Source organism: Nycticebus coucang, chromosome 10 (assembly GCF_027406575.1).
Source record: "Nycticebus coucang isolate mNycCou1 chromosome 10, mNycCou1.pri, whole genome shotgun sequence".
NCBI classification, from domain to species: Eukaryota; Metazoa; Chordata; class Mammalia; order Primates; family Lorisidae; genus Nycticebus; species Nycticebus coucang.
This window is the reverse complement of record NC_069789.1, coordinates 62,251,610-62,267,565: the sequence shown is the minus strand read 5'-3', so window position 1 is coordinate 62,267,565 and position 15,956 is coordinate 62,251,610. Positions and strand designations below refer to the sequence as shown.

Sequence of the window (15,956 nt, the reverse complement as noted above, 5' to 3'; positions counted from 1 at the left end):
TGGCTCTGGTTAAAATTTCTCACTTTTCCAAATTTTGCATAAATAAACCACCACATGAACTGAACATAAATGTCATGTGACACCCCACACCACCACCACGCCAGAACCTTGGGATGGGTCATGCATGGAAGAAGCCCTAGAAGTCAGCCTTAGCATTCACCAAAGCCTAGTGAGGCTCTCTTTCTCCCTTCTAATTCCTATAGAGAGAGTGTCAGTTGTCCCTCTCCAGCTCTTTATGTATTTTTATCTTTTCCTTTGCCTCTGTAACACCTGTGGTTGTCTTCGACATGGTCAACCAATACATAGACATAGAGTCTGGTTTAATTAACATTATTGGATACCTCCTGTGTTCCAGCCTGGGGAGACAGCTAAGAATACCAGAGACAATTTCCAGTCTTTTACAGGGAGGCTCCAGGAAGAAGGCAATAGAATAATCGATCAAATATTAGGGAGTGAGAAGACAAGAAAAGGAGGAAATGTGCTCAAGAGTGAACAGGTGATCTGGGTCAGCCTTTCCGAGAAAGTGGAATTTAAGGTGAGACCTTGGAGACAAGAAAAAATCACCCATTCATAGCTGCTCAATATCATGAATAACTGCAAAAAACACTGATTGGTGCAAGAGCAACCTGCCCGAAAGAAGACCAGTGCAGCCTCACAAGAAGGTCAAGGCTTTGGGGGCTGGGGTAATGAATTTGGATTTCATTCTAGGTGCAGTGGGAAGCCTCTGAAGGGAACTAAGCAAAGTGGTAACACGGTAGGATTTATCTTTTTAAGGAATGGCTCTGGCAACTGTGGAGAGGAGACATCTGTAGTGGGACACCAGGAAGCCAGGGAGGAGGCTACTCAGTAGAACGACGGGAAAGCTTGGGGTCACCAGCAGAGCCCCCTCCCAGGGCCACTCATCCCTTAACCACAGTTTAGGCATTTGGCAGGACCCTGAGAAAAAAAGACAACTGCTAAATGGCTTTCTAGCATTGCCTAAGTTTTTCCAGATCAGTTTTTTCCAAATGCCTCCTCTGGAGGGGGTGGGGGGACTGGTGTGCTCCCACTTCATGGGCACAATGTAAGCGTAGTGGCCACACTGCTTGGGTGTGGGACAAAGGGCAAGAGGGACTGTACCTAACAAACGCAAACATCGTGACCTCGTTGTTTGCACCCTCGCATTAATCTGAAAACAAAAACAGATGCCTCCTCTGAATATTGTACAGACAGATGGAAGATGAGGGAGGGTATAGGGGAAAAATAGGATATCAGTTCTTTCCCAAGTTTTGCTTTAGAGACAGAAAAAAATAATCTCGCTGAATGGGGGCACAAAATCAGAATAACCCCTCCACCCACCCAACCCAGCTCTGGACTTAGGCAGACATAGACTCAAATTGTGAGTCCACTATTTACTAGTCGTGGGACCTCACTTTACTTCTCTGCACCTCAGTTTCCTGATCTCTAAAATCATGTTAATAATATCTAGATGGCATCTCAGTGCGGATTAAAAGGAACTATGTGAATAAAGCACATAGTTTGTTGCTAGGCAAAAGATAGGCATATTCTCCCTCCCCCGTGTGCAAACTTGGCCCCAGGCACAGGTTTCTAACGTAGTCGGAGCAGATGTCTCTGTTGCCCTTAGCTGCAATTCAACCCCGCCACTCTTCAGCGAGCCTTTGAAACCCATCCAATCTTACAGAACTGCTTTTGCGGGTGAGACATCTCTGAGAAGTTCAATTGTGCTTTGGTCCAAAGTCATTTGCCATTCTCCTGTCCCCAACACACAGGTCCCTCTGTGTTGATCTAACCAATTGGTAGTGTTTTGAGTAATACATCACGAGGCCAATGGCGCCTTAACGATGTATTACATTAATATATCATCAAAGCCGTGGCATTGTTATGATATATTACTTTAATACATCATTGGAATGCCATGGCTCTAATGATGTATTACTCAAAACCATAGCAACAGCTACAAAGATCAAGATAAGTTTTGTATTTTTTAAACGTATTCTAGTAAATATAATTTTTTTTAAGTTTCCACGGTAAAATATGAGTTCAAAGGAAATACGAGGATGCAAGGTCTTCTGAAAAGTAAACATCGTGATGTTTCTATGGTCATCTTCCTCCCACGATCTACAACACACCCTACTCCTAAGTTCATTTTAAACTATCTCATCCAAATCTCCTAAGAGTGATATCACTACTGAATGTATGATTCTTTGAGTTTCTCAGGGATCTTCTGTTTAATGTCACCACTGCACATTTATAGAGAAGTTATTTTTCCAGTGGTCGTTTGAGCATTTTCATCTACTTTTCCAAAAGATCCTAACCTGTCTAGGCAGAAATGTCCTTCAGTAAATATTGGACAAGTTAGCTTTTTATGTAACAAGACATCTGAATACCCAGTATCTGTGGCTGCTCCTTCTTATTGTCGTATGAGAGTGGGGGGGTGGGGCGAGGGATATATAAGTTTGCAGGTCCTCTCTGAGAGATTTCCAATATGTGTCAGAGGGATTTAGACCTAAATCTCACACCTACCATCTGACAGCCTCGAGCCTTCACTATTTTTTGGCACAGTGAAAACTGACCAAGAAATGGGAGCGGTGTAGTTGCACCAATTGCAACAGTGACAATGTCAATAATAACAGGAAAGTAGTTCAGTCCTTATCCTCATGGCAAATCTCCACTAACTAGAGTTCCACTTACTTGGAAATAGTTTGAAGAGCAAAAATGTGCACACACACACACACACACATACCCCATGGGAGAACAAGATTCTGAAGCTGAGGAGTTGACCCCAAGCTTCTTAACAAGACCTGATGTTCTCATAACCACACTCCCTTGAATTCAATGTTTAAAATTTAATCCCTCAGAAAATGCAGGACAGTGTTATTTAGAGGAGCAACTCAGTTGTGGGTGGAGGTGAGAGCCTGTTTCTGAAATTTCTGAGATAGAGCTTCCTACTCTTGGTGTCTGGCATGTTGTAAAATTTTAAAGCGCCCAAACTACTCTGCGATGCTTTGATTTCCATGTCCCGGTATCTTTCATTCTTTTCCCAGCATTGGCTCAAATCTATCATACCAGATCCTTCTGAACACCTCTCAGAGGCAGGAAGGCCTTTTTCTCATTCTGAGTGCCCGACTTGAGAATTGAATTCTCTCTCCCTCTTTCCCTCTTCATCTAGGCTGAAGGACTGCGAGGGAGCCAGCTGCCTGAGAACAGATTAGGCGAGAAATGAGGATTCAGCACCCACCGCTTCCTGCCATGTGCTAAATGATCAGTTTAGTCTCAATCAGCAGATAGAGAAAGAAAACGCCCAGGAAGAGACAAGAAGACTCACACTGGAAAAGAGAAGAATGACAAAGATCTTCCCATCAGAAATGTGAGATTTGTGATACGGGGAGGCTGAAGAAAAAATGGACTACATGTTTTTGTAGTTTGTTCTTGAAGATAACTAGAGAAAGGGAGCCTGGCTGCTCATAAACCACAATTAACCAGAGAGTTACAAAGGTCTGAGACTGGGATCAATCCCTGGTTTACAAATGAGGCACGGGAAGTGCTAGGCAGCCCCTGCGATTCCCAGAGAGGGGCATGATTCCATTCTGCGGCCGTCACACAGCAGCATTTAAGGTTTTCTCTGCCCCAAATGGTCATCTTATCCTCATCTGCTACACGCGGCCCAAATGTCGTTCAGCTTAGGTCCCTCCGGACTTCCTGACTTCTTTTGCCTGTGGTGATTTTCTTCTTACTCTGATTCCTTGCAGTTGACTATTCCTCTACTTTTTTTTTCTTTTGCCAAGAGTCTCTCTCTGTCACACAGGCTAGAGTGCCCTGGTGTCAGGGTCATGATAACTCACTGCAACCCCAAATCCTCGGGCTCAAGCAATCCTTCCTCAGACTTTCGAGTAGCTGGGACTACAGGCACACACCACCATGCCCAGCAAATCTTTCTATTATATGTAGAGACAGTGTCTTGCTATTGCTTTGCTCAGACTGGTCTGAAACTCCTGGCCTCAAGCAATCCTCCTATCTCGGCCTTCCACAGTGCTAGGATTGCAGGCATGAGCCACCATGCGGGGCAGTTAGCTTTTATCTTTGGTGACTTTACAGTATTGTTTTCCCTTTCTGAGATATGCTCAATAACTTCAACTTCAGGAAGGGCAGCTGGGCATGTTGGCTCATGCCTATAGTCCTAGCACTCAGGGAGGCCAAGGCTGATGGATCACCTGAGCTCATGGGTTTCAGAGCAGCCTGAACCAGAGCCATACCCTGTCTCTAGGAAAAATAGCCAGGCATTGTGGCGGGCGTCTGTAGTCCCAGCTACCTGGGAGGCTGAGGCAAGAGAATCACTTGAGTCCAACAGTTTGAGGTTACTGTGAGCTATGATGCCATAGCACTCTACCAAGGGGGACAAAGTGAGACTCTGTCTCAAAAAAAAAAGAAAGAAAAGGCAGCCTTTGGGGGTCACACAGACCTGCTCTAAGCAGGGTAAGGAATGGTGGGAGGGGGTGAAGGCACAGCCTCTGTGTCGGAGGGCAGGCCTGCATCATGCTGGGTGTTCCCCTTGCAGAGACCCTCACAAATCAGCTATTCAATACAGGGTGTCCATAAAGTCAGGAAACAGATCGTATTATATGCTTCTTTATACAGATTAAATATGTTATTAGAGCCTTTATGTATGTTTGCCTGAATTCAGACTTTATGGACAACCTGCTTCTTTGCACAGATGAAGGAAGTTCTGACACAGTCCCCTAAATCAGGGTGCAAAGTACAACTTTTATGTCCCAGAATTTCTGGCTCTCCACTTCACCAGTATACCATAGACATTTATTTCTAAAGTTTTAAGTTGAATTGTTAATACATCATTTTTACATATACTTAGATGTATGTAGACATAGATACAGTTAGTACAGAGACATACACAATCTGCAGTTTTCTCTACCGCAGAGAGTAGTTTGAAACACCTACTCAAAGTACTTGGTAATTTTGGTCTGGCTTCTTCAAAGAAAATTAGAAACTGATGGCTTTACCAGAACTCTTATTAAGTAAAAGCTATCACCATACAATCTCTCAAGGAGATTTATCTTTTTGTACATAGAAAAACTAATAATTACTTTAAGTAAACAAAAGTTCATACTCATCAAAAGGCTCTACCTTAATTCTTCTGACTTTTCCTAGAAACCATTAAGCTAGCCATTCAAAGTCAAAACATTTTCATGATATAAGAAAAGGAACATTTAGGGCAAAGCATTCATAGTTTAGTTGGAAAACATGTCCTTCAGAGATAACATCTGCAAAAAGGACCTACCAGCTACCTAATGAATGTCTCAATGTATTCATAGAAACACGACATACCCTGGTTCACCAATCTAGCAACACTGCACGATGAATCAGTTTTGTGACACCGATGTCCCTTAACCACACCAAGTATGTGCCCTCATCCCCTGGAGTATTCAAATGCATCAAACACTTGACGAGAACAACCTGAAAATTGAGTTTCCCGTCAGGGTCAGGATGCAGCATTTTTGCTTCCTATACAATGAACAGATTCCTTTCCTTTTTCACTTTCCAGTGACTGTGTATGTCGGGCAGATAGAAACAATAGAACTCTATACTTCCGAAATCTCAGCATCTCAGCATTGGTGCATACATTAAATGGAACAGAGCGATGCCCACGTGACACTTTTCTGAGGGACAACACTTCTCCCTAGGAAGGAAAAAAAAAACATGGTCAGGCATTATATGTTTCCCCAGTAACTCCAGTCTCTTCTTGCCCTTCCTTCCTGCTGGTGCTATATCCTTTGTTACCGAGATAACTTGTTTATGAAAGTGCTTGTATCAGTTACTGAAAACAAGTGACACGTGGTTCACCTGGGGTGGGGGGGGGGTGCAGTTTATGAAAGTGAATGCCAGGAACAAGCCAGAAATTAAAGGAGACTTTCCTTTCTGAATCTTGAGTTCTATCATGAAGAAAATTTAAGCTTATAAAACTGTCACTTGGGTACCAGATTTCCTCTAGGAACATGACTGCTAAATATTTAAACACGTCCAGTACGTACAAAGAGAGCAGTGGGGATTTATTCCTACCCAAATGGTGAAGCTTGATTCAACTCTGCTTCCCTTCATCCACCAGGTTCCAGGCCTTTGCTTTCTCTCCATTCCTTGAACAGGCTAAGCTCTTTCTTGCCTAATATTTGGTCCTCCGGGTCTTCATGTGGCTGGATGCTGCTACCGTTCACACCCCGCATGTGAAGGTCTTCTTTTCAGCGAGGCTTTCCCAGCCTCTTGGTCTAAGGCACTACCCAAGCACTTGCTGTGATTTCAGTCGTCACACTTCTCTGCCTGATCTTTCATTTCCACATTTATTTCATTGCCCCATCATCATTGGCATGTAAGCTCAGGGAGGGTGGACACTTGCCTGCCTTATTCACAGCCAAGTCCCCAGAGCCTAAAACTTTATTTTCACATAATAGATGCTGAATAGGTGAATCCACTTGCGATTTAAATAGCTAAAAGATTTCAACAATTAAAAATTGATGTCAAAAAACAATCATGAAAATATTCAGAAAATGCTTCAAAAGCAGCTAGACAAAACACTAGGCTTACATAATACCTATTGATAGGGACATTATTCACTTTGCACCTGAGTTGCCCTGGAGTGCACACGGGCCGTGCCGTGCTGCAAGGAAAGAATAAAGTCTAGATGACACTCAGCACCTAGGAGCTGGCCCGCTGGAAGGGGAACACTGTTGGCGGAAAAGATGTCCTGCCTAGATTTGCCCAAAACAACACGAAGAAATCTCAACTCCTGAAGAGGATCAATGTTGAGAATGAATAAAATTCTTGGCAGAAAGAGAGAGCTGTGGAGAAGGAGTTGTTGGAGGACCCAAAGGGATTTGACTATTTCCAGAGTATCTCCAATCAACAAACAAGTTTAAAAGTCTGTGTCTCTAGAGACATAACTGTATCTTGTGAGACATAAACTGGGCAAATACGCCTGGTACGAGGGTGACATTAGAGACTCCAGGACATCTGAAGCTTCCAAGACCTGGAGCAGCACCCAGGAGACCCATTAGCGTAAAACCCCCGCTCTCAGGACAATCTTAGATCAAGGGTACAAAATTTATCACATTTGGAGCATAGGGGGCAAACTGCCTCTATTCTCCCAAGAGCATCCAAAACCCTACAATGCACAGGAAAAAAATCACCATCACACTGAGCCCCAGAACTAGTAATGGTGCGTTTAACCATCCCAGACTAACGTGTGTGTACTCATGGGCTAACTTGCATTTGAATCCAGGCTCCTTCACTTGTTAACCATATGATCTTAGACAAAGTTACCAAAACTACCAAAGCTGCCTCTCAAAGCTACCATTTTCCCAGTTATAAAATAATAGAATAATAATATTTTCTCAGGGTTATTGGCAGGGCTAAATGAGCTAAGTTATACAAAGCCCTTAGCAAAGAGAAAAGTTTCACTAATTGGGGGCTATTATAATTATTTTCGGCATTATAAATAAAAGCGGATGTTATGAAGGTATAAAATGTTGCAGACTAGAGAATGGTGGCTCAGAACTTTTAGTTTTGTGAATCTATTCACAAAAGAGCTGCCAAAGAAAGAGTTCAAAGTCCGAAGCTTGAATTGCTACGTGCTGGTTCTTTGCCCTGCCTCTTTTTGACAAATCTCTTGATTTGGGTATATAAGCTAATATGGCATGTTTTTAACAGTATGTTATTGCTTCTCTAGAAGGAATTATATTGTATATCCGCAGGATGAGACTCACCACTCTTGGGCTATAATTAGTTCATGTCCATTAAATAGCAGTTGCACAACTTCCTAGTAATTTACCGGTATCCTAAATTACAAGGCTGCTTTTTTGAAAATGTTTTTGCTTGAGTCATTTTTCCCCTCTCAATCTCATTTAAGTCTGGGTCTCTTAGACCAGAATGAGAACTAGCTGCTTTTTTGTGTTATCAGAGCACAGGTTCTGAAATCATTTATCTAACTATATCCTACATGTCATCAACAAAGGAAAGAGAAAGTTCATGTGGCAATTGAGAAAATAATGTGGCAAATAAACTCACAAGGAATTGATTCTAACAAGTCTATGGTTTTCATACCTCTGCGGAAACACAGTTGCATAAAATAGCATTAGTTTATGTGTAAGACATCTTATTAGTTTGTGTATGATACTTCATGATGATAAATTGATTATAAACAGGTTGATTAGGTACAGTGTATACTGTTGAGCAAGAAAATTTAAGTCAATGACAGACACTATCCAACAATGTTTAAAGAGATGAACATCACTTTTTAATAAGAAGGGGATAAGGGAGTGGCGCCTGTGGCTCAGTGAGTAGGGCACCGGCCCCATATACCAAGGGTGGTAGGTTCAAACTCGGCCCTAGCCGAACTGCAACAGAAAATTAGCCGGGCGTTGTGGTGGGCGCCTGTAGTCCCAGCTACTTGGGAGGCTGAGGCAAGAGGAGGATCGCCTTAGGATAGCCTAAGCCCAGGAGTTGGAGGTTGCTGTGGGCTGTGATGCCATGGCACTCTACCAAGGGCAATAAAGTGAAACTTTATCTCTACAAAAAAAATAAGGAAAAAAGGGTGCTAGCATTGGCATCACTCTCAATGCTAGTACAAGGAAATGGACTTTAAAAAAATCTTAAGATATACTAAGAAAGGGAAAAACAGAGCAAACATTTGAAAAAGAAATAGTATCTTATATGAAAATGATATATATTAGATAAAACACAAATATAGTCCAGAAATCAGGAGGGGAGAGGAGGGGAAGGAGAGGGGAGGTAGGAGGGGATTTGGTGGGATCTCACCTAATGTGCACAATGCAAGGGTATATTTCAAAACAACTAAGAGTAAATAATCAATGTCTTGCCACAAAAAATAAGTAAGTGAGGTGATGGCTATGTTAATCAGTTTGATTTAAGCATTCCACACTGTATATCAAATCATCACATTGTACCCCATAAAGGTATACAGTTATTATTTAATAAAAATTAAATTTTTTAAAAAAGATATATATTTACACTCATTTAGAAAATTTTAAGTGGATCAACACTACATAAATTATAGGTACTAGAAACTGAATAGCAGCCAGTTAAAAAAGATAATTTGTGTTATTCTCTTTTGGGGTGGGGGACAAGAGTCTTACTTTGTCACCCTCGGTAGAGTGCTATGGCATCATAGCTCACAGCAACCTCAAACTCTTGGACTCAAGTGATTCTCTTGCCTCAGCCTCCCAAGTAGCTGGGACTACAGGCACCCACCACAACGCCCTGCTATTTTTTAGATATGGGGTCTCTCTTTTGCTCAGGATGGTGGGGAACCCGTGAGCTCAGGCAATCCACCTGCCTTGGCCTACCAGAGTGCTAGGATTATAGGCATGAGCCACTGCACCCGGCCAATTTATGCTATTCTTGAATGTAGCATTAAACAACAAAAGCACAAGATGAAAAAGCTCAGTCGGTTACAAAAGCATGGATTGTCCTATTCCAGTGGTTCTCAACTTTCCTAATGCCCTGGCCCTTTAATACAGTTCCTGTGGGTCGCAACCCATAGGTTAAGAACAGCTGTCCTATTCAATCTGAACTCCTAAAATATATCTGATGAATTTAAATGACATTCAAAAAACTTGACACATTAAATATGAACTCACCAGTGATAGAAAGCTGAGTGGAACCAAAGGTCCCTTGCAGGTAGGAGTGGGCCACCTGCTTAGGAAAATTCCATCCAGACAGTGAAGAGGGAGCTTGTTCCCATTGTTCTCCATCAACTCTGCTGCCCTGATACAAGTCTCATTTCCATTTTCTTATCCAATTACACCTTGCTCGATTCCTCACTGCAATTTATAGCAAACTTTACGAAGCTTTTGACCTGTATCATCTTATTAAATTTTTATGAAAAATCAATGGAGTTCCATCATCTCACAAGGCTCTTCCTCATACAGTTGTCAGGGTGAGTGGAGCAGCCTATTTATCTGCAAATCTGAAGGAGAAACATTTGAACTGCAAGAAGTTTTCATTTTACAAGCAATGGCCCACTACATAGGAAATTCTTTTATTTTTATGAAATATGGCATTTTAAGAATCTCAATCTCTTAAAAATGAGTCTACAGAGAAAACAAGAAGTAGGATTTCAATAATTCTCTGTTTGGGGTTCTCAATGGCTCGTCCCCAGAATAACACATCATTCTCTGGATCATGGAGAACCCAGGAACACGAGATGCCAAAGAGAGAGAGACAGTCTGCCGAGCTTTTCCAAGAAGGGAAAGAAACTGGCCTGCAGCCTGAGAGCCATGCTGCAGGTAAGAGCTCAGACACACTCGGCCCCCACCCCTTACCCCTCCACTTCCTAGGTAGGGCTTGTGTAAAGTTCTCATTTTTAAAGAAAGGGCAGGTTGTCTCTTACCACTTGGCCATGCAACAGTGTAATCCCTTCTCTTTTCTGCTTACTCTCCAAAAGGCACTAGATGAAGCTCCAAATTTTTTCTTTTTTTTGAGACAAGAGTCTCACTCTCTTTCCTGGGTACAGTGCAGTGGCATCACCTTAGCTCACTGCAACCTCAAACTCCTGGGCTCAGCTATCCTCCTCCTGAGTGGCTGAGACTACAGGCACCCACCACGGCACGTAGTTAATTTTTCTATTTTGAGTAAGGATGGGTCTGGTCTTGAACTCCTGAGTTCAAGCGATCCTCCTACCTCAACCTCCCAGAATGCTGGGATTAACAGACTTGAGCCACCATGTCTGGCCTACCCTCCAGAAATTTTTAAATGGAAAATACAAGCCAATTCAAGAACTGAGTAAGGAACTAGTTTCAGAGGTCCAGACTTCTCATTCAGCTCTGATTTGTTGAACCAAAAAAACTATGCTTAGGGGCGGCGCCTGTGGCTCAGAGGAGTAGGGCGCCAGCCCCATATGATGGAGGTGGCGGATTCAAACCCAGCCCAGGACAAAAACTGCAAAAACAAACAAACAACAACAACAACAAAAAAAAACTATGCTTAGCACTGTTTTCTGCTCATTCCCCTGAGCCCAAGATCTGTGTGTCCAGCCACCATTTGGACCTCTCCGCTTGGCTACCCTGTGTACCTGACATCACTGTCATCTCCCAGACTCTTGCTGTACAGCTATCTCAGTGATGTTACTGCCATTTCCCTGGTAATGTAGGGCAGAAATACGAAAGCCAGCCTAGAATCCTCTTACCTTCCAAATATCACTTGAATCTGTATACCATCTCCCCACCCACCCCTACCCCCCAACTCCATCTTTACAACCAACACAGTTGCTGTCAAAATCTCTCTCCTGGACCACACAAACAGCTTCCCAACTGCTCTTTCTATGTCCCATCTTGGCCTTAAAAATTCATGATAAACTCGAATGATCCACCTAGAACATTTAACCTTGATGATACACTCCTCTCCATGGAAACCCTTCTAGGACTCCATCCATATCGTCACATTCGGAGTTAGTTCCAGCTATTGTGGGGACCACACTTTCCAGTCATGGACCCACAGTGGCCATTGCCTTAGAGTTCTGTATATGACAGGACACAGGTTTGGGGTTTTCCACACAAAATATTTGACAAATATATGGAGACACAGATTCCTTGCAAAAATGTCTCCCTCTTGAATCCGGGGGTTTAGAGACTTGAATTTGGCTTCTGTTCAGATTGAAAATGTGATAACAAATGACAAGGGATTCTGAAACCCACATATCACCTTTTTGTTGCGATCTTCTCTCCCTCCCCTTTGATGTTAGAGACCGTAGTGACCTTTCTTTTTTTTTTTTTTTTTGAAACTGCCACCTCTGGTATATGGGGCTGGCGCCCTACTCCTCTGAGCCACAGGTGCCTCCCCATGACCTTTCTTTTCTTTCTTTCTTTTTTTTGAGACAGAGTCTCAAGCTGTCGCCTGGGTAGAGTGCTGTGGCATCACAGCTCACAGCAACCTCAAACTCTTGGGCTTAAGTGATTCTCTTGCCTCAGCCTCCCAAGTGGCTGGGACTGCAGGCACCTGCCATAATGCCCGGCATTTTTGGCTGTAGTTGCCATTGTTTGGCAGGCCTGGGCTGGATTTGAACCCTCCAGCTCTGGTGTACGTGGCTGGCGCCCTAGCCACTGAGCTACAGGTGCCGAGCCTGCAGTGACCTTTCTAAGGGAGAGGCAAAAAGCCTGAAATGCCCACCAACATATAAGCATCAACTTAAACATTCTATAGTTGGCTGGGGCAAAGGTTCCAAAGAGATCAGAGAACTAATTCAACACAACAGATCCTAAGTAATGGGCCAGTTTCTACCTAAAAAATATTAGGAAGAGAAGTGCTTAGGAACACATATTGATGGTAGACAGACCTGGGGTCAAGTTCCCTCTGCCACTTACTAAATTTGAGGCCTGGAGCTACTTATTTAATCTCAGTGAGCTTTAGTCTCCTCACCTGTAAATGGTGATACTCCTAGAATGCAAGACTCCCAGGCGTTACTGGGAAGACTAAATGACAAATTGACATCAAACCCTCATAGAGTAAGAGCTCAGTAGTTGTCCATTATTGCTAATATTATTAACACGTGACCTACTAAGATTCCCTAGCAGGCATCATGATTCTCCATGCCCTTTTTTTTTATGACCTATTTCTTACATTAATTTTCTCAACCCCCTCCCCTATAGCATACCAGACAACCTTGTTCAGTTTAATCAAAGAGTCAAACAGAAGTCAAGATATATATATATATATATATTTATTGTTGGGGATTCATTGAGGGTACAATAAGCCAGGTTTTTTGTTTGTTTGTTTGTTTGTTTTAGGAAAGATCCTTTTATTGAGGTGAACATGGAGTACACACAAGTCCATGATAAAATGACTTAAGAGTAAGATCCGGAAGGGCCGACTTCTCCCCTGCACTGACGCTCAGAATGAGGTCTGGGCATGGAATAGTTCCCAGCGGAAGTGAGACAAGGCCGAGTCTCAAAGGCCTGCACAGGTGGGTGGGAGAGGGGAGAAGGTTGCTCAGCTGTCCATGGGGGCAAGGCCACCTGCCCCCCTCCCACCCACCGCCCAGCCACAGCGGAACCCCCAGGGTGAAACCCTCACAGACACTGGTTGGGGGGTTGGGGGAGCGGGCAGGAAGGAGGAAGTGGCAGGGGCGAGGGTGGGAAGAAGGGTGAGGAACAATGTTACTGTTGTTTTTCTTTAAAGCATCTGCCAACATCATGCTACTGGGTCTGACATCCCCTTTAACCAACGCTTGATACATGTTACAGCATACATAAAAACTCAAGGAAAATAAATACATCAGCTCCTATGAGGTTGAAGTGGTATGGACGGCGGGGTGTGGGTGGGTGGGCAGGGAGGCCGGCTGGGTGCTTGCACTCTGTGGACAGGCGGGCAGGCCGGCGACCGAGGAGCAGCCAGGCCAAGGCGCCTGTAGGGAGTGAGTCTGCAGTGTCCTCGTGCAAGTCTGGGCTGTCGGTCCGCGCCTCCTTGCCAGGGGGCGCCCAGCTCTCGCCTTCCAGTTCCGCTTGCTCCTGTCTCTTTTCTTGGCCGCGTTCTTTTTGTTCCACTGCTGATGTAGGTAGCGCGGGAGAATGTTCGTCTTTTCTGCACGATGAATCTGTTCAGATGGGTACTCTCCGGTGGGCAGGTAGACTGAGGGACGTCTGTTGGAGGCTTTGCACACGGCATCGGCATGAAATCCACTAAAATCGCTTTTGTTGTAGACAGGCAATCCTTTAAAAAAATCTGCCACCTTCTGTTTCCTCCGTCGCCGCTCGGCCACCGCTGCCGCCGCTGCACAGTGACTTCCAGCCACAGCAGAAGTCAAGATATGTTTTCCAACCAATCCAATCCCTCCTCCAAACACCTCTGAAGTCTGCTGTTTCCCAGGATTCAGCCTTAGACCTTTTCTTCTCACGCTGCGCAGTTCCCTCAAGGAAGCTCATCCACACCACAGTGCAGCGAGCCTTACTGGTTATCTACCTTGCTCCTTTTCTTGACAGAAAGCCAGTTCTCATCCAATTGTCCATCTCTCCCCGGTGTGCTTCGGGGGCAACAGCTGCACCCAGAGCTGCAGAGGTGGGCCCATCATAGGTTACACTATCTTTTTTTTTTTTTTTTTTCAGTTTTGGCTAGGGCTGGGCTGAACCTGCCACCCCGGGTTTATGGGGCCAGGGCCCTTACTCATTGAGCCACAGGTCCTTCGAGGTTACACTATCTTATGTGCCAATAACTGGTGCAGGAACCGCCAGGAGTTGATTCAGAAATGGGCATGTGACCTAACTGTGGCCAGTGTTCTGGGAAAGGATGCTATGCCTTATTGTTTTAGAGAGATACAGTCGAACCTCCAGAGCTGACCACTCCCCTACATTGACCACCTTTTTAAATTGACCCAATTTTCATAGACGATAGGAGTTCCTTACGTTGACCACCCCTGTATGTTGACCTGTTTGTTACAGTTCATTGTGCAGTCAACTTAGGGAGGTTCTATGTTTCAAAATACAGTCTCTCTTTTTTCAGGTATTATTGGATTTGCCTATGAATGAGGCCTGGAGCTGATGCAGCCATTGGCCTCCAGCCAGAGGAGAAAGCAACACAGACGCAGACAGAACCCTAGAACGTCTCAGAAAAACAAGGCTGGAGGCCCAAATAAAGCAAGCCTGATCACTGCCATGCCGCTGGGCCTTTCCTTCTGAACTAAAACTCCTCTGGTTTTGTTGTCATTTTGAGTTGGATTTCTGCAGTTACTTGCAGTCCAACATATTCTAACTGATGCACATGTCTTCAATTACCAGCGAGAAGCTGATGAGTTGATGTCTGCGTCTCTAACAAGAACCATCTTGTATGCATCAGACCCATATCTTGGATACCATCTAATGCACCAGCAATACTTTGAAGGTAAATTGAACTCACTATCCTCCCTCAAAGACCTGCCATTCCTTCTACACTCCCACAATTGATAAGCACCACCACCCACCCAAATACCTAAACCAGAATCCTGGGATCCAGCCTTGACTCCTTCTTTTCTCATAGAGCCTCTCCCTGCCTACCCGCTGCCATGCTCAGTGGATCACCAGACACTACCTCCTGGACCTTCCAAATCCCCACAACTTATGCCTCTTCCATCCCCTTTGCCATTGCCTTTATTCATACCAACGTCATTTCTACCCTGGGTTTACACAAAACACAGTCCCAGGTGCTCACCATCCAATTCAGAGTTAAAACAAACAAACAAACAAACAAACAAAAACAAAACAAAACACTGAGCATTTATGGAACATGCGTTCCAGGCACTATTAAAGCACTTTGTATGGCAGCGCCTGTGGCTCAGTTGGTTAGGCACCGGCCCCATATGCCGAGGATGGCGGGTTCAAACCCAGGCCCAGCCAAACTGCAACAAAAAAATAGCCGGGCGTTGTGGCGGGCGCCTGTAGTCCCAGCTACTCGGGAGGCTGAGGCAAGAGAATCGCTTAAGCCCAGGAGTTTGAGGTTGCTGTGAGCTGTGTGATGCCACGGCACTCTACAGAGGGCCATAAAGTGAGACTCTATCTCTACAAAAAAAAAAAAAAGAAAGCACTTTGTATGTATTCACTCTGTGCATTCTCCCATTCTTTTTGAGTCATGGCTATACCCAGTATTCAGACAGGAAAATAGACATTTAAGGTGACAGGCCAGGGTAGCATTCAAACTAGTTCTTAACCACCCCATGGCCCTTCTCTAATTATATCACTTGATCACTGAAAATGCTTCAAGGGCTCCCCATTTGGCCTAAAGAGCGTTCACAATGCAACCTGACTTGTTGGCTGAACCGGTTTCTTCTTCTCTCACACACACCGTGGTCACTTCCTTAAATCACACTCTACCTTCACGATTTTGCACAAGCTGTTCCCTCTGCTAGGAATGATTGCTCTATATTACACATATTCTCATAACTAACTCATACTCATGCTGAAAGACTCAGC

General features: G+C 44.1%; 1 protein-coding gene and 1 pseudogene across 1 annotated transcript in view; one reads left to right on the top strand and one right to left on the bottom strand.

Moving 5' to 3' along the window:
• NR5A2 (nuclear receptor subfamily 5 group A member 2) overlaps nt 1-3,202 on the top strand; it is a 199,148-nt gene extending 195,946 nt beyond the window's left edge. The window contains exon 7 of the mRNA XM_053604380.1: nt 3,170-3,202. Within this exon, the coding sequence (XP_053460355.1) occupies nt 3,170-3,174 (5 nt within the window). The 3' untranslated portion in view covers nt 3,175-3,202. The remainder of the gene's footprint in view (nt 1-3,169) is intronic.
• Nucleotides 3,203-13,256: 10,054 nt separating this feature from the next.
• Nucleotides 13,257-14,833, bottom strand: LOC128596421 (DET1- and DDB1-associated protein 1-like; annotated as a pseudogene).
• Between the last annotated feature and the right edge of the window lie 1,123 nt (nt 14,834-15,956).